Source organism: Rhinolophus sinicus, chromosome 12, assembly GCF_057876585.1.
Source record: "Rhinolophus sinicus isolate RSI-liver-muscle chromosome 12, RSI-T2T, whole genome shotgun sequence".
NCBI classification, from domain to species: Eukaryota; Metazoa; Chordata; class Mammalia; order Chiroptera; family Rhinolophidae; genus Rhinolophus; species Rhinolophus sinicus.
This window is the reverse complement of record NC_142512.1, coordinates 17,648,851-17,672,035: the sequence shown is the minus strand read 5'-3', so window position 1 is coordinate 17,672,035 and position 23,185 is coordinate 17,648,851. Positions and strand designations below refer to the sequence as shown.

General features: G+C 38.8%; 2 protein-coding genes across 2 annotated transcripts; both read right to left on the bottom strand.

The window, feature by feature from the left end:
- Window positions 1-8,750: 8,750 nt before the first annotated feature.
- Window positions 8,751-9,701, bottom strand: LOC141568970 (olfactory receptor-like protein DTMT). Its single transcript, XM_074320416.2, has one exon. It carries the CDS (start codon window positions 9,699-9,701, stop codon window positions 8,751-8,753), a length of 951 nt encoding a protein of 316 aa, XP_074176517.2.
- Window positions 9,702-21,312: 11,611 nt separating this feature from the next.
- On the bottom strand, window positions 21,313-22,251 carry LOC141568895 (olfactory receptor-like protein DTMT). The gene has a single exon (XM_074320011.2). It carries the CDS (start codon window positions 22,249-22,251, stop codon window positions 21,313-21,315), a length of 939 nt encoding a protein of 312 aa, XP_074176112.2.
- Between the last annotated feature and the right edge of the window lie 934 nt (window positions 22,252-23,185).

The window sequence follows — 23,185 nt, the reverse complement described above, 5'->3', positions numbered from 1 at the left end:
ATACATACAAGGGAAATATATTAACCTTTTCATGTTTTCTGCAAAGTTTTCTCCAAGTTTGTTGTTTGTAATTTGGGTAACCTTTTATATAAGTTTTTAAAAAACATTTATGTAATCAAATCTACTGAACTTTTCCTTTGTGCCTTCTTCCATTGTTTGTGTTTCTAGAACTTTTGCCATCATTGACAGTTATAAATATTCACATATATGTTCCCTTGGTCTTTCTCAATTTTGAGTTTTGTATTTAACTCTTAAATCCACCCTGTATTTGTTCTGACACATGGTGTCAAATAAACAATCAATTGCCTTAACACTATTTGTTGAATATTCCATTCCCTGCCCCACTGATTTGTAATGCTTAATTTATGCACATATTTAATTTTTTAAATCCAAAAATGTGTTTATGATCTGTGTCCTCCATTCCATCAATTGTCTATTTCTAAATAAGTTTCAGTATGTCTTTATTATTGTTAATAATACTAATAACCACCCCTAGTTATTCCGATTTATTTAGCAACCAGCCAGAGACTAGGCTCTACCTATATTATCTCATTTAATCCTTATAATAAAAGTCACAAATGCTAGAATTTTCATTTTACAGATGTAGAAATCCCCAGGGGGGGAAATTCTGAAAGAAAATGCATTGCAACGTTGTCTTCATTTTTTTTTTTTCCAATTTGTTTAAGGGTAGGCACATCAGCTGGCTTCTTGCAATCTCAATTTGTCTTACTAAGTGCCCTCAAGACTACGCACACTGCCTTTCTTGCCACACCTAAATTGGATCAGGGGCCAGGTCAGCCAAAGAGCTGCCCGAGGTGCCAACGCATAACAAATGCTAAAACCTCACTGCTACATTTCCACTCAGATTCCTCATGCAACTCCTTCCCAACTGGAAAAATGCAAACTCACTGCCCATCCCTGCTGAAGTACACAGAGCCTTCCAATGCAGTTCCAGTGGAAACTTCTAAAACTCTCCTCACCTGTGCTGATTAATAGATTTGCAGTCAATAAGAATTTGACTTATTGACCAAAATAAGCTCAGTATACCCTACCCAATGATTCACTTTGGAGAATGCTGAAATTCTTTTTTTTAATTTTTTTTTAAAAATTTATTGGGGTGACAATTGTTAGTAAAATTACATAGATTTCAGGTGTACAATTCTGTATTGCATCATCTATAAATCCCATTGTGTGTTCACCACCCAGAGTCAGTTCTCCTATCACCATACATTTGATCTTTTAATATGCTTCTTTTTGCTTTCATGTATTGTCATACATTATAGATAAAAAGAAATAGAAACCATGGCTCGTCTCTGCTGTCCCATTGCATGCTATGAGGAAAACTAAGACTTAAACTCAATAATTCAAGTTCTAGGTGAGGGAAATGGAATAAAGAGTTTGGAGAGAATATTCCAGGAGTTGTCTGTACTGTATTGGACATGCTAGTGTTCATTTGGTCAAATCTTGCTCAGTGTCCATATTGCCCATCTCCCTTTCTTAAATAATAGTATAATTTTCATCATGCCTCACTCACCCTAATGTAGCCCATATGCTTTGGCAAAAGATGAATCTATCCCCACCCAGGCCCTTTGCTTCATGATTGGTTCAGGTAACCAGTCAGCACTTGAAACTCTGTCCCATCACCACTGGCAACCTACATAATCAAAGGAACAGGAGAGGTTCATGATTCTACTTTGGAAGGCAGCTATGTTCACCACTATACCACCAACGCTATGATTCTACTTTGTCTAAGGGATTTTTCTCATCCGAATCCATGATTTGAAATACGTGTTCGTGTTCTCCTTGTTTTTGTTTTTTGTTTTTTTTAATCCTACTCAACAATGTGTAGAAGATCATGCCATATCAGTACATACACAGCTTGATTTGGGGCTGCTTGACATTGCTTCTTCTTTTGGTATACAAAATGAGACAAATGTGATGCAAATGCGACAAATATGACCTCTCTGTATTGTCCCCCGAGTTGTTTATTTCTTCACTGCAGGCTGAGACCTATTAGCTCAAAAGCCCACTGACATCAAACTCAGATTTTTACACATCAAATTATTTTTAAAACAAAGATTATTCCCTCCCTTGGGAGTTCCCTTGTCCCTTTCCCCTCCTGAGTTCTGGTACTGGTGCTGTAGGCTCTGTCCAGTCTCCTGCGGTGAGGAATGGCCCTGCATGCCAACCTGTCAAAGCTTTGTCCATGAAAGTCGGTGTGTGCCACTGCCACCTCATGGTTGTAGCTTTTTCCTTGACCAGTCCCCAGATCCCTCCAAGCTTACACATAACCGCACTCTGATTTCCCTTGGGTTTCCCATGGATTTTTAGTCCATGAGTCTTGGGTAGGACTGCATTTCAGCTCCAGATATGGCCAAACAATATCCTTATCCTCCAAGCTATAGGTTTAGGGAAGGGCACGTGACCCAAGTTGGTCCAGCCAGAGTGAATCCTAGACCTCATGCTGAACCACGTAGAGGGAAAGGTCCCTGTCTCCCAAAAGACTTTATGGAAAGAGCTGCTGTAGCAGCCACTTTTCCATCATAAGGAGAAAGCCTCTCAGAGGTCCAGGCAATCAACGTCTCTAGAACTCAGTTTCTCTCTATCTCTTAAAACTGCCTTTCTATGTTCTGGTCTCATCTTCAAATGGAGTGAAGAAAAAAAAGGTTTTCTCATTCTTCACAAGGAGAGTGAAATATCCCCCAAAAGGCAGGCAAGGGAGGATGGAACCCAGAAGATAGGTGGAGAGGTAGGTCTAAGGAATGAAGGAAGGAAGGAAAGAAGGAAAAAAGGAAGGAAGGAAGGAAGGAAGGAAGGAAGGAAGGAAGGAAAGAAGGAAGGAAGGAAAAAGGGGAGGAAGAGGGGGAGGGAGGGTGCCATGGTGCTGATGTTGATAGTGTCAATGAAAAGGACCTGAATCTTTGGAAATATTAGAAAAATTTTTATTTATGGGCCTTGCTGAGGACTATTAGCCTGAGCAGAGCTTCAAGAAGCCATTAAACAGTGCTGTGACTTTGGAAAGGGAGAGCAGATGCTTATGTAGGCAGAAGAGTAAGCAAAGAGTACGTCTGGTTGTGTGTTAGAGGTTTCAAGTAGGGAACATACAGTTCAATGATGAACAGTTTTACACCAAATGGAAGGAATGTATAGAAAAGATAAGGTTGAGTTGCCATGCCCCCTGGCATCAGGCTATTTTAATTAGAGTCTAGAAATAATTAAAATACTTCAAAACACTTTGAGGTGATATTTACCAGGATGTAGAAAAAACAGGTGGAACCGAGGGAAATTCTCCATGTCTCTGACTCCATCTAGTTCAAGCCTGCTTTGTTCCCATGGCCCTCAGCTAATAGCTCCTGCTTATATTCTTGTATATAGACATGCTAATCATGAGAGAATTTCTGTTTTCAGCTTGGGTAGATAAGAGCAGTATGTATTGTTTATCAAAGAGTTGCAGGAACCTCGTCTGACAGTCTTCCTCTGACCCCTACTGGTGCCCAGATGTCAATCACCTCTTGCCCCTCCCATTTCCCTTCCCTGCTATAAAAGACGCCTGAACTCTGTACTTTCTTAGATGGGTTTGAGGAACAAGTAGGTCTCGTGTCTTCTCGGTTGGTGCCTTCTCAATCAATAAACCTTTCCTTACTCCAAACTCTAACATTTTGAGTTTCAGCCTTTGGAAGCATCGGGCACACAGACTTTGGATCAGTTACGTAGGCACTATGATCTGTAATCATTGATCTATACTGTTGAAACTGTAGCAGACATATTTGACTACCCTCATGATTTGTGTCTTAGTAAGAAAATTTAGGAATGCTCATTGTTCTCTCTCGGTCACTGATTAAGTAAGAGAAGCTGAAGCACCATTTCCTTTCTCAATAGGATGATATATTCAGTGGAAAGATGTAGGTACAGGCAAAACATCAGAGGATTTCTTTCTCAGAAAACTAACACAGACAAGTACAATTTAATACATTCTTTCCCAATAGTTAGAGATCAACCAATTAAATACTCCAGTCACATCTCTTGTTCCTCAAGCCTCACCCTGTTACAAAACTTCCAATCATCTTTTTGGGGGCTTCTCCCTTAAATAAAGAGGACAGGCAAAATCATGTGAGAGAGCAATAATAAGACAGGAAGTGAGAGCAAAAGTGTCTGTGTGGGGGGAGTGCAAAACAAACAAAAAGAAGTAATATAGGGGGGAGAAAAAAAGAAAATTATAATAAGCATCCTTAGAAAAAAAGGAGATTTTTTTTCTTTCTTTCTTTTTTATTAGTTTCAGGTGCACAAAACAAAGTAATACTTAGATGTTTATCATTTATATCCCTCACACTGTGTCAACTCCCCTCCCCCATCCACTATCCCTCTGACATCGCACACAGTCATTACATTTCCACTGTCTCTATTCCTGATGCTGTACCCCGCTTCTTGTAAATATATATATAAACTTGTAGTTGACATTCATTATTGTTTAGCTTCAGCTTCAGGTGTACAGTGCAATGATCAGGCATCTACATCATCCCTGAGGTGGTCTCCCTAATGAGACAAGTGTGCATCGGATACCCTACAAAATCTTTACAACATTATTGATTACATTCCCCAAATTAACTTTCGTATCCCCGTGGCAATCTTATGGTTACTGACTGTGCTTTCTAATTCCCTCACCTTTCCCCTTATCCCCACCCTCCCTCCCATCTAGCAACCCTCAGTTTTTCCTCTATGTCTCCGAAACTGTTTCTAATTAGTTCATTCACTTATTCTTTTCTTTAGATTCCACATATAAGTGAGGTCATATGGTATTTGTCTCTCTCTGTCTGACTTATTTCACTTAACATAATGTTCTCTAGGTCCATCCATGTTGTTGCAAACGGTAAGATTTCTTTCTTCTTTATGGCTGCGTAATACTCCATTGTATAAATGTACCACAGTTTCTTAATCCAGTCGTATGTCGATGGGCAAGAAGAAAAGGAGATTTTGAATCTATGAAATAAGTACAAGAGACCATAAAAAGGAACCATTAGATACCAGAAAAAAGCTCTTGACAATGTAAAATATGATCACAGCAATTTCCTTAAATCAACAGAAGAATTGGAAGATAAAGGTGAGGAATTGTCCCAGAAAGTACAGAGAGGAAAAATAAAAATTTATGGATAAGAAAAGAAAAAGAAATTTTAAAGAGAACCAGAAGTTTCAAATCTAAATAATAAAAGTTCCCTAGAGTGAAAACCAAGAAAATTGGGGAGGGGGGAGTGGGGATGAGGCAGAACGGAAGTGTCCGGTCACATGCAAAGAATAGAGATTGACAAGGACTTCCACTTCTTATAATGTCAGGCTTGGTAATTTGGACTAAGGCTCCCTCTGAGGACAGTTATAAAAGCTGGGCAAAATATTTGAAAATATGTTCTTGAAGGCATCACAGCGCTAATAAAAAAAAGGGAAGAACTGCAAGGACAGGACCCGGAGGAAGATGGAATCCCAAGGGTTGAGCCCATCCAGGCTGTTCCATGGAGCCCTTCATTGATTTCAGAGAAGCAGCACAGAGACTGAGAGGCTAAGAAGTCCAGGTCACCCCAATTCAACTTTAGGAGCTGAGATCATTTGGAGCTGTACTATGTAGTCCCTGCAAAGGCTTGTGTACTTTTAATTCACCATTTATGGTTAAAATATAGACAAATAGTCCTGTCATCTGTTGGTTAAATTTGCCTCCCCTGGAATGAGAGGTGTCCTATACTAGGGCAGTGTCACTTTGTGCACATAATGTGCATACAAAGAGTTTGGGAGTGTTATTTAAATCTTAAATCAGATTCTGGGGTGTGGCCTGAGATTCTGCATTTCTAAGAAGCTCCAGGGGATGTATACTGCTGGTCTGTGGACCACAATTTGGGTAACACATCTAAACAGCATTTTTCCTTCTCACTGTAACCTGGCATTTCTTTGCCATGGGAATCTTCCAGTTCTCTTTGGTGACCAAAGTTCTACCCAAAGTTTCTCTTTCTCCAGATGTCCAATTTTTTTCTGTACCGATTAATATTTCCAACTACTGATAGAATAAAGACAATGAGAGAGAGAGAGAGAGAGAGAGAGAGAGAGAGAGAGAGAGAGAGAGACCAGGACACATCCCCCAGAATGGCTAAAGTTAAAGACTGACAATACTGAATGGTGGCAAGGACATGAAGCAGCAAGGATCTCTTACACAGGTGGGAAGAGATGGTGGGAATGTACACTGTACAACATCTTTGGAAAACAGTTTGTCAGTATCTAGTAAAGATGAAAATATACGTGCCCTATGACTCAGCAGTGTCACTCCTCAGTTTATGCCCAAGATATGTGCACTAAGGGCACATACACAAGAATATTCACAGAAGCATTATTCATAACAGCCCATTGAAAACCCAATATCCATCATCAGTAGAATAGAAAAATATACTTTGGTATATTAATACAACAGAATGTTATACAGCAATAAATATGAATTAAAGCAACACCCGAATACTTGAAAAAAAACCTCAGGGCATAAAGAGAATATATATATTATGTGAACTCCATATATATGTGGACCCTAGAAGAGGGTGTTTGACTGGCCTGTCTTGGATACTGGGCCCACTCCTTAGCCAGGGGAGAAGCTGGCACTGGGATTCAGACCCATCAAAGGAAGAGAGGAAAATTCCTCAAAAGGAAACCACGGTAGAGAATTAAGAGAGAATAAATGTTAAGTAGGGGGAAAAAATGTCCACTATAGTCTTCTCCTTATCTTTTAATACATAATTTCTAATTCTTTTTTTCTTTTTGTTTTTCTGTAATCCTTCCTATACATCTTCTAGAACCTTGCTACTCCAAGTGTGGTCTGCAAACCGGCAACATGTACATTATGTGAGTTTGTTGGAAATTCAGAATCACGGGCATTCCCCAGACCTACTAAATGAAAATCTGCGTTTAAATAAGATCTCCACATGATGTGCATGCATGGTAAAGTTGGAAGAGTTCTAAAAGTTGGTTTTAGAGTCTTATTCCATTTTCTAGAGTGATAACCCTAATTTTTTATTTTGAAAATTGACGAGGTGGTTTTTCCTAAGAAGGCTTTTTTTTTTAATTTATTGGGGTGACAATTGTTAGTAAAATTACATAGATTTCAGGTGTACAATTCTGTATTACACCATCTATAAATCCCATTGTGTGTTCACCACCCAGAGTCAGTAAGAAGTCTTTCTTGTTGAGCACCTTTCTTTGCAAACGACTCTTGGTTTAACAAGACAAGATCTTTCAGAATCTCATTGAGAATATGCTTTAGAACTTTTAAGCACTCTCCTGCATCCTCCATTAAATCTGTTCCAATGAGAACCATTTATTCAGATTACTCAGCTTAGCTCTCCCTCCTGACTGTCTACTAACCTTCCTTCATTTGTTGATCCTTGTCTGTAGGAGTCCAAACTTACAGCATAGTGAGAAAGCATGAGTTCCCTAAGCTTCTGTGCAGCTTCAGGAGATCCCAGTTGGGGTGGGGATAAATAGGCCGCACACACCTCCAACGAGCAATATGGGGAAGAATTCTGAGTTCTCAGGATTATTCTCAGGTCAGTATCTCAACTCCTGGCTGTGGGTTTTGCATGACCCAAGGGAGCAAACTATGGAGGATCCTCACAGTCTACTTTATTATTTACTTCTTTATGGTTTGGATATTTTCCAGTGAGAATATATTATTTTTGTAATCGATACAAAATGTTGAAGAAATGAAGTCAAAGTTGTAATTATTAGGAAAACTTCTTATAAAAGGTGGGGTTCCTTTAAGGTATAAATTCGTTTCAAGAAACATGAAAATTCATTCAAATCAAATCAATAGATATTTATTCTACATGCAGAAAATACAAGGTACTGAACTAGGCACTGTAGAGATTAGACAGCACCTGTCTTCAAGACACTTGGTAAGAAAAGAAATAAACAAAGAAAGCATCAAATAATTTCAGCATCATAGGTATTACAGAGGCAAAACATCTATGTGGGAATCATAAATAGAGTTTAATCTTTCGGTCATTATTTATGTTACCTTAGCCTATATATGGGCTACAATTTACTGTCTATAAATTAAACAATTCATGACTAAACTCTATGGTCCATTCCATATCATCTGATTTCAATTCAAAAGAGCAGTTCTGATCCAAAATATAGATATTATCAAAAGAAGGAACTTGTCATTAACTGACAAATGATTGGTACAGTTAAAGAAAAAAGATAATTTTAGAATGTGATTATTAAATAGGAAAATCAATCAACTCGTGAAAATACTATTAAGAACTGAATAGATTAGCAAGAGGAGAAATGATGACCTGGGAGAGTAAAAGTTACAAGAGCGTGGACATAATAAACTGAAAAATGTTCTTCATGGAATAGATATGTTTGGCAGAAACAAAGTACTGAAGTGGCTGAGCAATTTGGGTTTATTAGAGAATTAGAAACTACTGTACATTCTTTCAGTACAATAAATCCTAAGGTTGAGAGATATTTATTCAACATTGAATAATAATCATTGAGCGTCCACTACATGTCAAGCCTTGTGCTACATCACATCCAAGATACAGTAATAAACCCAAGAGGCACAATGACCTGCCCCTAGTGACATGTGGGAAAAATCCCCCTGGAAGTGCTGTGGGGGCTGCATTAGCAGTACCGAGCTTGGGTGCTACTAGACTTTTCAGAATACTACCTACTCATTGTCAATATTACACCTATTGTTTGAAAATATGCTTTAATATTCAGAGTCACTGTCTCAGAAAAAACTGAATTGTCCACTTTAAAAAGATTTTTCGCAAGGCTCCCCTTATATCCTGATTCCTCAGGCTGTAGATGAAGGGGTTCAGCATGGGCGTCACCACAGTGTACATAACAGCCAGAATCATCTCCTTAATGGTAGAATTGTTAGTTGAAGGGCACAGGTAGAGGCCAATGATTGTCCCATAGAATAATGACACCACGGAGAGGTGGGAGCCACAGGTGGAGAAGGCCTTGCGGATGCCCCTTGCAGAAGGGACCTTGAGGATGGAGGATACAATTCTTGCATAGGACAAAAAGATCAGCAGGAACGGAACAATAACGACAAGGCCTCCCAAGATAAATATTATCATTTCATTTATCTGAATGTCAGAACAGGCCAACTTTAGCAGAGCTGACATGTCACAGAAAAAGTGAGGAATCACATTATCATCACAGAAAGACAGCCGAGCTGTGAGCAGGGTGTGCAACAAAGAGATGAAAGTGGTCAGCACCCAGGACAGCGCCACCAGGGAGAAGCAGAGCTTGGGGCTCATGATGGTGGTGTAGTGCAGGGGGAAGCAGATGGCCACATAGCGGTCATAGGCCATGGCCACTAGGAGGAAGCTCTCTAGGTCTGCAAAAAGCAGGAAGAAGTACATTTGGGTCAGACAGCCTGCGTAGGGGATGGACGGGACTTGGCTCTGCATGTTCTGCAGTAACTCGGGCATTGTGACAGAGGAGAAGCAGAGGTCAGAGAAGGACAAATTGCTGAGGAAGAAATACATGGGCGTGTGGAGGTGGGAGTCCAAGAGAATGAGCAGGATGATGAGGAGGTTCCCCAGGACGGTGGTAAGATACATGGCCAGGAACAGGGCGTAGAACAGGTCTCGTTGATCTGGTTCAATGGGCAGGCCCAGGAGGAGGAATTCTGAGACGATGCTTTGGTTTTCCATTTTCATGTTGCTATTCTTTACCTTTTTAAAATGAAAAATAATTTGTATTAAATTGCTAGTCACAAAATAGCGACGAGGATGTCAAGTAGTATGGGAAATATAGTCAATAGCATTGTAAAAACTCTATATAGTGTCAGATGGGTACTAGGCTTTTTGGGGGATCACTTCATAAATTATATAAATGCCTAACCACTACTCGGTACACCTGAAACTAATATAAAATAATATTGAATATCAATTATAATTTTAAAATAGGTGTACAGTTAGGAATGTAAAGTACAATTTAGGAAATATAGTAATGGTATTGTAACAGCTATGTACGGTATCAGATGGGTAGTAACTATGGACAGTACCAAATAGGTAGCAGACTTGTTGGGGTTATCGCTTTGTGAAGTGTGTAAATGTCTAAACACTATGTTGTTTTGTACATCTGACACTAATAATAAAAATATAATTAATTAATTAATTTTAAATATTAAGAAAAGAATAATTTCCATTAAAGTATGAACACATATATCTGCATACACACACATAGAAATTGCAGAACTTTCACAAAGATATTTTTTAATAAAATACCCATAAGTTTAGTATTTTATTTGTTCTCTACCAAGTATAAAAATGAATATTTACATAAAGCAAAATTCTGAAAGCATGTGAAGTTATGCATCCAATATAACCATCTTCCCGAATTCTATCAGAATGTTCCATAACTGCTTCACGAGTGGAGTCAATCACATGACTTGTAAGGAGGAAGGAAGTAGTCTAACACTTCTGTATGCCTCTGGCTTAGAGATGTGTCAGAGAGAAGAAAAATCTATGCCTAGTTTCTACTAGTAAACTAGAAAAAATGAAAATAAATGATGACAGTGTTAAGCTGAAAAGGATCGAAAAAGAGTGGCAAATATTCAAATAAATAGAATTATGCAATTGATAAAGCAAAAGCCTATATTAACAAATTGGAAAACATAAAAGCAGTAAAATTAATAAAACAATTTCAGAGCTTTAGTTTTCCAAAGATCAACAAAATAGACAAAACTGGCCAATCTAATTTTTAAAAGGACAAAAATAATTATAAGACATTAGGAATAAGAAAAAGGGTATAAGCACAAAGGCAAATTTTTAATTCTTCCTAAAATTCCTCAAATAAATTTAAAAATCTGAATGAGATATTTGTTAAGCAAAGACAAACTGCAAAAATTGGCTCAATAATATATATGGTATCTCAATACACTATTAAAATAAATATGAAAGAAGAGCAACAAATATGAAATAAACAGAAAAAAATAAAACTATGTGCAATAAAAGCCCTTAGGCCAACAATAAACATATGAAAAGACACTCGACATTATTATTCATCAGGGAAATGCAAACTAAAATCTGAAGATGCCACTACATACCCACTAGAATGGCTAAAATGAAAAAGATTGGGAATTAGGGGTGGGGGTTATCACTTTGTGAGGGGTGTAAATGTCTAACTTACATTGTTTTGTACACCTGAAACTAATTTTAAAAGAGATTGAGAATAGCAAATGTCAGCATTTGGAACAATTAACACTCTCATACATCACTGGTAAGAAGGTAAAATAGAGCCAGCCCAGTGGCTCCGGTGGTGGGAGAGCCATGCTCCCAGCACCGAGGTCACCGGTTCAGTTCCCACATGGGCTAGTGAGCTGCGCCCTCTACAGCTAAGAATGTGAGCGATGGCTCTCCCTGGAGCTGGGCTGCCATGAGCAGCAGTGGGCTGCTGTGTGCCTCCATGAGTGGCCGGTGGCCAGCATGAGTGGCCGGCAGCCGGCAAGAGCTGCTGCGAGCAGCTGACAGACAACTGGCGGCCCGTTGCCTCAGTCGGGGGGAGCGCAAGGCTCATAACACCAGCATGGGCCAGGGAGCTGTGTCCTACACAACTAGACTGAGAAACAACGCCTTGAACTGGAATGGGGGGAGGGGAGGCAGCAGAAGGGGGGGGGGGAAAGGTAAAATAGTAAAACTACTTACAAACTGTAATTTCTTAAAGTTTAACATTCACCTACACTGTGATTCAGCAATTTCACTCCTAAAATACACAAAATAAATGAAAACAAATGTCCCCCAAAATTTGTTTAATTGAATTTCCCACAGAACCTTCAGTCATAACAGCGAAAACCAAACAACCTAAACATCCATCATCAGAAGAATGGATAAGCAATGGCATATTCATTTCACTGACACACTACAGAGCAATGAAAATAACGAACTGTAATGATCCAAACAACAACATACATAAAATCTCAAAAACATGAATGTTCAGTAAAAGAATCCAGTTTATGAGCTGGAAAATCTAACCTATGGTGACAGAAACCAGGATAGTGGTTACCTTAGACCCTCATGGATGTTGACTAGGAGAGGGCACGAGGGAGATTTCTGTGGTAATGTAAACACTCTGTGTCTTGGTCTGTGCAGGTGCTTACAGGGAAGTAAAACTCAGTCAGCTGAACACTTACATTTCTGGGCCATATGTAAATTATATTGCAATTTTTTAAAACCCTTGGGCCAGGAAGCTTTCTAGATTTTTCAAATTTACAAGGAACAAATAATCCCCAGGCTCTGCATAAGGCATTCTAGAACCTAAAATTCAATACAAAGCTACATAATTTACTGGAGAAAGAAACACAATCAAAAGTGGGGTGTCTCGGGCCCCACTTAGGGCATCTCTCTGAGAATTTCCAAGCATACATAATAGAAGAACTATCTTATCAAGGGGAAACGGGGTCAAATATATGGTAATAGGAGGAGAACTGACCCTGGGTGGTGAACACACAATGTGTTATATAGATGATGTATTACAGAACTGTACACCTGAATCCTCAGTAATTTTACTAACCATTGTTACCCCTATATATTTTAATTTAAGAAAAAGAGTCAACATTACACACAGTGGTAAAAATTTTAAACTATCAAAACTATGGGGCAATCAAAATGTAGCATATTGATTAATCTAAGGCATCACTGTCCACTAGCAATAAAACGCAGCCACAAATACAAGCTATATATGTAAGTTTAAATTTTCAATAAACACATTAAAGACACAAAAAAACAGGTACAATGAATCTTAATAACATTTTACAGAGCCAATATATCCAAAATGTCCTCGTTTCAATATACAATCAATATTGAAAAAATTAATATGTCATGCATCTATTTCCTTCAAATTCCAGGGTCTATTTTACACACACAACACATTTCAATTTGAACGGGCACGGTCAAGTAATAATCAACAGCCACATGTAGCTAATGGATACCAAAATGGACAGTACTGATTTAAAGTACAGCTTCTCCATGATATATTCTGTGGCCAACTAAAATGAAGTGCTAAAACAATGTTCACTAAGTAGCGAGGCTGAGAAATGAAACATAGTGCCATTGGCATGCCAGGGTTTTGAGAATTTCTGGATCAGATTAAGCCAATGGGAATTAGTTTGAGGAAAAGTTCAGAGTAACCGGCTCGCACAAAGCACAGCAACAGAGAGGCCCACCTAGGAAATAAATGGCCCATTTCTCCCAGAAGCTAGAAAACTCCCAAATTCAGAGAAATGAAATGGTCTCGGGGCCGCTGAAGAGTGGAAGGGAGTGAAACAGTCAACAGAAGAGGCCCAGGTGTGAAGCAGCTGTTAGGTAAACAGGAGACTTGCCTGAGGCAGCTTCTAATGAAGCCAGTGGGGCCACATACACAGGGAACCCAACTCTGGTGAAGGTCTGGTCACGACAGTGAACATAGCAGTGACGTCCCCTAATCTGATCCTCCCCGCAGGGCTTCCTCTTCACTTGTGTAGGTGCTGAGGCCCCTGTGAGTCCACATTGGAAGCTGAAGAAGGTACAGGCCAGGGAGCGGTGAGCAGTGAGCTGATCCAATGGCCCCCAGAATCCTTTTCTAGTGTGCACAACCAAGTGGGGCCTCTGCCACCGCACATCCACCCCCTCCTGCCCCTGCTCGCTGCTCTGCTCCTGGCATTGCTACTCCATAGAAAGCCCATATTTGTCTACCTACCCACTTATCACACCCCCTCCTCCACCCATCTCAGGATAAGGGGCAGGTGAGGATCAGCCCAAACTGATCCGAGCCCATGTCCCCTGCCTGCCCCAGCCTGGGGACAGTTTAGACCCACAGGGGCTGCTCAGACTCAGAAAGACATGAAGGGCTGACTTCCTGAAGGCAGTGAATTTCTCTCACCATCTGTAGGCACTAACCCCTGTCCCACCAAATCTTAAGATCCACTTTGTGACACTGGAACTACTGGGAATATGGCTCTCCCACTTTGATTTCTTTGTCACCTAGATAAGCACAACCTCCACCCACGTAGGAGTCTTGTCTCTTTTCCCTTTGAAGACAATTGACGCAGGGGACCTTAGGCAGGGAAGTAAGACTTAGAAGGGAATAGAACTGAGATGAACATTCTGGGGGATTCCAGGGGAGCAGCTGGGAATGGGTGAACCCAGGGTGGCATACACAGTATTTAAGTGCTAGGTCCCTGGAGCCAGTCCTCCTGGGATTACCTTACTGCATCGTACCAGCTTCATGACCTTGGCTGAGGATCTTAACCTCCCCTACAATGAATTCTCTCATTAGCTTAACAGAAATGAAAGTATCTAATTTATCATGCCAAGGTTAGGGGAAATATTTGAACAATCCATGTGAAAAACCTACTATACAGAGAGTGAATGTGGCATTAGTAAGACTTACTATTATCATGATTAAGTTCTGTGATGAGGATGCAATATTTTCCCAAGGACCCCTACCCTTATCGCCTCCCCTCCCGATGAGAACACCACCTTGGGGCTAGTACAGAAGGTATGGAGCCTGTGGGAAAGAAGAAGCTACTGGCCCAGAAAGAACAGACTGGAGCCAGAATAGTGAGAATTTCCTGTCACATTACGCATTGAATTTATCCCTAGATAAAGGCATTATTTATATTAAGACAGCTCAATGGAGGGGACGGAAATCTAGCTTCTCACAGAGGAGCTCTCAGGATGCTCTCTTACACACTGTTTAACTTGCCACCGAACACAATATTCAGGAGCAGAGATGAGTCAGACTCCATTGTTTACTGGACTGTGGCTTTGGCAAATTGCTGAACTTTTCCAACATTACACTCCACCATCACTGAATCTTCCATACCTCACAGAACTGTAGGTTTGGAATGATTGATACTTGCAAAGTATAAAGTGTATAATTTATAAATGCCCAATAACAATTCTGGTGATTCCCAATTACATATAGAGATGGGAATCACTGTTGAGAGTGGAAAACAGTGAGGAAGATGACTTCTAAATCATCCTGCAGGAGTTTTGCTACAGAATTATGGAATCCTAATATCTGTTAAAGGGGATTTTAGTATAACTACTTCTTCTGAACTCCCTCCCCACTTACCTAGCTTGTCTGAATGTGGCTCCAGAGCCTGCTTCCTGTTTGCTGCTTCCACCTCGTGCATTTCCAGCCAGAACCCCTGCCATTGTCTTCTGACTCCTCTCTTCTACAATGCCCTGACCCCTGGGGTCCCTGGGTCCCGTAGAAACTCATTAGTAACAAACCTGGTGCTTGCCCCTCCTCCCGCCTTACTCCTGCACATTTCTGAATAAATCGTGTCCAGAGATAGATTTCTGGATTACCGCGTCTGACCTTGCAAGGAACCTTTTCCTGACCACCGCAGCCCAGTCTAATATCACCCTTCTCCATCCTACGCAGTATCTGGCCTTCTACAAAGTTAGCATAATCAAATACCGTCAGGTCAGGTTTTATGTTGTGCAGTGAGTGCTCCCATGTATACTAACGATCTCTTCTTAGCTGAAGTTTAAGCTCCGTGATAGCAAGTAATGTGTTAACTGACTCACCCAGGAAATACTTAGTCCATTATTTCATTAATGCATTCCTTAAAGAAATATTTACTGGGAAACTACCATGTGCAAGACAGTGAGTCATGTGCTGTGGGAAAAACTGTGGCCGAGGTAGAAATGGTCCCTGCCCTCAGACAACTTACAGTAGCTGTGAGACACAACTAAGTAAGTTACCACGAAGTATTATAAATGTTTCATAGGGGAAATACAGGATGTGATAAGAGTATGTATCAAAGACACTTAGCCTTATCCAGCAGGTCAGAGAAGACATATATTTTTTTAATAAAGCTTAAAGAATCTAAGGTGTCTTCTAGGAAAAAAGAATGAAAATTGTCCAGAGAGAGAAAAGTACATGGCAAAGCCCAGAGGTGAGAGAGCCTTGAGCTGTTTACACAGTAAAGGCGGTTTAGTGTGGCCGATGTGTATGTGGGTGCTGGGAGGAGGGCAGAGGATGGGGTCTCTGGGAGGCAGGAAAGGTGAAAGATATAATTTGGTGATTCTTCAAAAAGTTAAGCACAGAATTAGCACATGACCCAGCAATTCCACTCCTCGGTGTATGTCTGAAAACACTAAGGTACTGAAACCAGAACTTCTACATGAATGCTCACAGCAGCGCTGCTCACAACAGCTCCAACTGCAAACAGCCATCAACTGATGACTGGAGAATAAATTGTGGTGAATCCACACATGGAATATTATTCAGAAATAAAAATAAATGAAGTATTGATACATGCTACAAGATGGATGAATTTTGAAAACATTACACCATTGATAGAAGCGAGTCACAGAAGCCAAATATTATATGAATCTGTTTAAATGAAATATCAAAATCAGCATATCCATAGAGACATGAATAGATGGTGATTGCTAGGGAAATACATAGTGATTCTTAATGGATATGGGATTTCTTTAAGGGTAATGAAAATGTTTTAAAGTTGATTATGGTGATGGTTGTGTAACTCTGTAAATATACAAAAAATATTTAATTTATATTTTAAATGGTGAGTGGTATGGTATGGATATTATTGTTAACAATCTCTCATAAAAAGCAAGTCTTTATCATTGGGGAAATTTATGTATAGATTATATATTAAATTTATGTGTGTTAATGGGAAATTTCTTCGTTGTGATAATGCTATAGTTATCTATGAGAATGTTCTTGTTTCCAGAAGATTTTGAAGGCTGGATTTATTGGCTAAGTGTCTTGATGTCTGAAAATTATCTCAAATGGCTCACCCATTTACAAAAAGAAGGAGAAGGAGAAGAAAGAGAAAGAATAAAAAAGATGGGACAGAGACAGTAAGGGAGGGAAAGAGGTTGATATATGATATAAACATGAACAAATGAAATGTGGAAAGTTTTGAGACATTGATGGAGTATAAGAAAGGCAAACTAATTTGAAATCAAGCTTGTAACTTTTGTCTTGAATAACACACGTTTAATGACATAAGGTTCCATTTGTTTCAATCTATGAGACCAAGTAAACATCTTGTTTTGGCACTGAATATTTATGGAACCACAATATTATAAATTCTGTTTATCTCTAATTTATACAAACTGAAGTTATCATTTTTGTGTAGACAAATTGTGGTGCATAAATTTCAAATCTGGTACAAAAATTATTGGTCTTACTGAAGTAGAGAAAAGAAAAAAATGGAACAATGATAATGTTCCAATATATAATAGTAGAAAATTATCTTGAAATGGCAAAAGATACAGGTTTATAAATCAAAAGAAATTTGCTGTGTTATTTAAAAAATTGTAGCAAAAGTCAGCTGATACAAAAACAAAATCTGATGAAGTTATTAAACTTCATGTTTGGAAAATAAACTACAAGTTTCGGGGATAGGGTAGAAGATGGCTTTATAAGGGGTGGAGAGAAGAAGGAGTAGTCAGCCTTACCTCAGATTTTTCCACAGCTGTTTTGGAAAATGGGTTTTCAATGTGAAAACAGATGTCCACAAAATTCTATACCTAGCCAAGCTGTCCTTCAGAGGTTAACAAACATACAAATGGGAAATATAATATGTGAAAATTCAGTAAATGTTGTATTCATATACCTTTTTCCCCCTTTTCCCCACCTCAACCCCTTCACTCTGGTTCAAGGCATTGTTTCTCAGTCTAGTTGTGTAGGACACAGCTCCCTGGCCCATACTGGTATTATGAGCCTTGCAGTCCCCCCGACTCGGTCGCTGGTGGTCGGTAGGCCACTCACAACAGCTCACCGCAGCTCTCGCCGGCTGCCCTGCATTCATGCTGGCCACCGGCTGCTCCTGGCAGCACATGGTAGCCCACAGCAGCCCATGGCAGCCCACTACAGCTCATACCGACATCCGGCTGCTCACGGTAGCCCCGCTCCAGGGAGAGCCATTGTTCACAAGCTGTAGAGGGCGCAGCTTACTGGCCCACGTGGGAATCGAACCAGCGGGGCTCCAACCGCCTAAGCCACCAGGCCGGCCCCCAATCTTAATTTTAAAATGACTAGAAGATATAACACAACAAAGGAATTAATTAAAATAAAGATCTAAAAAGTAAAAACTCACTATGGGAAAATAATGGTGGGAAGAATTCTGTTTTACATAACTAATAATAAAGTAGGAAAAATATGATAATAAATGCAAACACCATGCTTAATCATTTAATAGAAAGTTGAATTTTAGACAAAGAGCATTTAAAAAATGAAAAATCATTGCTATAATATAGGGTTTAAAATATCCCTTTAGGATCACACTAGGTTAAAAAAGACGTTACAGTATATGAATACATTAGGAAAATTTGATGTGATAGAGACAGAATGATGTGAAATTTGAGTAGAAATAGGTTAACTAGGAGCCATATAGGTCAATGGAACAGAATAGAGAATGCAGAAATAGATGCATCTGTACATGGTCAATTCACTTTACACCGAAATACCCAGGTAAGTCAGTGGGGAAAGGATAGTATTTTCAATAATCAATAAACTGCAAAGGCTGGATGCAATTCAAATTTTTATCAAAAGGTGAATGAATGAACAAGTTGTGCTATATTTGCACAATGGAATACCGCTCATTACTAAACAGAAACAAACTACTGGTAACACAGATCTATAGCTAAATCCACAAAACTGTTTGCTGTGCTATAGACACCAGATACAGAAGAAAACATACTAAATGATTCCATTTATATGAAATTCAAAACCAGGCAAATCTAACCTATAGTGATAGAAATATGGTAGATAGAAATCAGATCAGTGGTAGCAAATGGGAGATTGATTGCAAGGTGTCACAGTGAATAGTGAGGTGATGGAATTTTCTAGATATGGATTGGGGTTGAGGTTACATGGATGCTTATAATTGTCAAAACTCATTGAACTGTGCAGTTAAAATGGGTGCATTTGCTTGTATGTAGATTATACTTCAAGGAAATTGAAATGTACATTAGTGCTCTTGTTCCCACATCCTTGCTTTACCATAGAATATCAGTTATTAATTTGTCTATTATGTAGTCATTCACTTACCACTTCTTGTTTTTTCAGCTGTTTATTTTTTTTCTGGTTCACAGTGAAGTTGAACATCTTTCCATGTTGTTTATTCTTTATGAATTTCCTGTTAATGTTCTTTGTACATTTTTCTACTCAGCTGTTTGTTTATTCTTATATCTTTGTAGCAGTTCTATGTATATTCTGAATTTTAATTTCGTGTCTGTTAGACATGCTATAGTCTGTCATTCTCTTTCTAATTTGTTTATGACATCTTTTGTCCTGGAAAATTTTCTTATTTTAATGTGGTGAAATATATCAAATTTACATCACAAAGTAATTCCGTTGAGAATTTGATTTGGATTGCATGCATGCACCTGAGAACTGATGTTGTTAAAATACTGACGTTTCAAAGTTCATCAAGATGCACAATTTTAAATGGATTGATTTTATTATATAAAAATTGCTCTTTGAAATGCTGTTTAAAGTGAGGTATCCTTTCCAGCATCATTGTATTATGTCCGCTTCTTTTGTGGTATTGTTTTATGTATTTCGGTAAAGTTTTAATGTTCTCTTCTTATAGTACTTGCTCCTACTTCAATTCATGGCTATTGAACATCAGATTTATTTTTTATTGGCTTTTAATTGGATTTTTCTAGTATAGAGGAAAGTGATTTACTTTAAATATTTTCTCACTGATATTTCTGTTGTATTACGGCAATGAGATTTCAGAATGTACCCATTATACCAACTAGTGTTACTGACTTATGGACAATAATAAAATATTTCAGGAAACACAATATTAAATGAAAATGTGTAATGCAAGATTATACGAACTATAATCTACTTTTGCAAATACATGTACACATGCAGAAGTGGTTGCTCGAGCAACTGGGTTGAAGATGACAGCACAAATCAAGAAATAGGAAAAGGACATAGACAAGACTTACGGGAACATAAAGAGTTTAATGTTGTGTATGTTGAGATTGAGCTGCTCACCTGCTCAAGTGGAGATGTCCATTGGGGAGATGAGAATAACAGTTGGGATCTCGGGAGAAATGCCTGGGCTTCAGATAGAGATGTGGAGGTCACCAAAATATACAAAAGGATGAAAATGGTGGGTTTGGATGCCATCACTTAGAGGGGACAACTAAGTATACAAATGGACCAAGACTGGAAATCTAATGCATGCCACAAATGGAGCTAAGAGTTTCATTTGTTTATTTGTTAGTTTTTAATGACTGGTCAACTTCTTGTTGAAGTTAAAGAAAGTAAGAAGAACCTGTAGAATCACACCGTCCGGATTCTTATATACATTCAATAATTGACACATTGTGTGACTTGGAATGTAATTGAACACCATATTTTTCAGTCTGTGAAATAGTAATATCTTCTATATTTTCTTAGAATTATCATGAGGCTAGAATAAAAACATTGCTATAAAGTTCTCTTCTGTACTCCAAACTATCATACCAAGAGAAGAGAAGCATCCTTCAACTCTGAACTTCTATACCTCCTTCAGATTCCATCTCCGCTCCAAGAGAATTAAATTTTATGGCCCCTACGTATTCATTATTCCCAGATTAAGACAAAATACACATTTGTAGCAAAAGTGTTTGGGCAGTGAACACACAATGCAATATATGAATCATGTATTATACAACTGTACACTTTTAAACCTATTCTATGATTTATTATCCAATGTTACCCCAGTACATTTAATCAAAAAGGAAAAAAGAAGAATCAATTTCAGGTCAGGCCAAGTCAGGAAACACAAAGTAGACAAAAATTTAATCAGAGAAGAAAAGCGGTTAACAGATAAAGTACGCGAAACTTGTGTAGGGAGCGGTAAGTAGGAGCCATTCACAGGAAGCCTGGGAGGTTGAGATATTAGGATCTTATTTAGTACTGACCTAAGGTAGAGAGAATCATTAAAAAGAATGATACTACAATCAAAACAGAGTTCTGATTAAAAAAAATAATATCCTGTAATGAATTAGTTAAGAATATAAGGTATGGAGATAATTTTAAATAGTACTTCTTAAACTATGCTTTTCCAGAGTCTCCAGGGGAAGACATAGAGGAAAGCCAAGTCAGAGGTCACAAAGACTTCTTTCCCTAGTTCAACTATGTAGTTCCAACTCATCCCTTTTACATATTGAACAATTATATAGTATGTCATCTTAACTGATGTTTCCCTGGTGAGGAAAAATATCTGGATAATGTTCCAATATTATTAATAATATATCTACTGAATAAAGTTACGTGAAAAGCCCAATTGTTACCATCATATTAACAAAAAAACATCTTTTTACAAAAGACTCTTCCCAGGGCTCCCTTCATGTCTCTGTTCCTCAGGCTGTAGATGAAGGGGTTCAGCATGGGCGTCACCACAGTGTACATCATGGACATGACAGTCTCCTTTACAGTAGAATTGTTAGCTGATGGGCATAAATAGAGAGCAATAATTATCCCATAGAATAGTGACACCACAGAGAGGTGGGAGCCACAGGTGGAGAAGGCCTTGCGGATACCCCCAGAGGAAGGAACCTTGAGGATGGAGAACAAAATTCGTGCATAAGACGTGATGATGAGGAGGAATGGGATGACAAGAATGAGACCTCCCATGAAAAATATCACCAACTCATTAACTCGAGTGTCAGAGCATGACAGCTTCAGCAGAGCAGACATGTCACAGAAAAAGTGGGGGATCACGTTGTCTGCACAGAAATACAACCTGGCCATGAGCAGAGTGTGTAACAAGGCATGGAATGAGGTCAGCACCCAGGACAGCACCACCAGGGAGAAGCAGAGCTTGGGGCTCATGATGGTGGTGTAGTGCAGGGGGAAGCAGATGGCCACATAGCGGTCATAGGCCATGGCCACTAGGAGGAAGCTCTCCAAGTCTCCAAAAAACAGGAAGAAGTACATTTGAGTCAGACAGCCTGCGTAGGGGATGGACGGGACTTGGCTTTGCATGTTCTGTAGTAACTCGGGCATCGTGACAGAGGAGAAGCAGAGGTCAGAGAAGGACAAATTGCTGAGGAAGAAATACATGGGCGTGTGGAGGTGGGAGTCCCAGTGAATGAGCAGGATGATGAGGAGGTTCCCCAGGACGGTGGTAAGATACATGGCCAGGAACAGGGCGTAGAACAGGTCTCGTTGATCTGGTTCAATGGGCAGGCCCAGGAGGAGGAATTCTGAGACGATGCTTTGGTTTCCCATTTTCATGTTGCTATTCTTTTACCTTTTTAAAATGAAAAATAATTTGTATTAAATTGCTAGTCACAAAACAGTGACGAGGATGTGAAACAGTATGGGAAATATAGTCAATAATGTTGTAATATTTATACGTACTGTCAGATGCGTACTAGGCTTTTTGGGGAATCACTTCATAAATCACATAAAAGCCTAATCACTACTCTGTACACCGAAAAATAAAGAATATAGTATTGAAAGCCAATTATAATTTTAAAAATAGTACACAGTTACAATGTAAATGCAATATAGGGAATATAGTCAGTGGTATTTTAACAGCTATGTGTGGTATCAGATGGGTAGGAAATTTGTTGGAGTGTGAAAATGTCTAATCACTATGTTGTTCTGTACACCTGAAACTAATAATAAAAAATTAATTAATTAATTACTTTTTAAAATGTTAAAGGAATAATTTGTATTAAAGTATGAACCTACATATATGTGTACACACATACAAATTGAAGAACTTTCAAAAATATATTTTCTAATCAAGCACTCATGAGTTCAGTATTTTATTTGACATCTACCAAATATAAACATAAATATTTACATAGAGCAAAACTCTGAAAGCATCTGAGGTTATGCATCCAATTCAACCACCTTCCTGAATTCTATAAGAATATTCCATAGTTGTTTCATAAGTGGAGTCAATCACATGACATGAAAAAAGGAAGGAAGTAGTCTGACACTTCTGTATGCCTCTGGCTTAGAGATGTGTCAGGGAGAAGAAAAATCTATGCCTACTTTGTACTAGTAAAGCAGAAAAAATAAAAATAATTGATGACACTGTTAAGCTGAAAAGGATTGAAAAAGAGTGGCAAATATTCAAATAAATAGAATTATGCAATTGATAAAGCAAAAGCCTATATTAACAAATTGGAAAACATAAAAGCAGTAAAATTGATCA

What these genes read in the sequence shown, in the direction of transcription:
- LOC141568970 (XM_074320416.2), bottom strand. Translation starts at nt 9,701, where the DNA reads ATGAAAATGGAAAACCAAAGCATCGTCTCAGAATTCCTCCTCCTGGGC.
- LOC141568895 (XM_074320011.2), bottom strand. Translation starts at nt 22,251, where the DNA reads ATGAAAATGGGAAACCAAAGCATCGTCTCAGAATTCCTCCTCCTGGGC.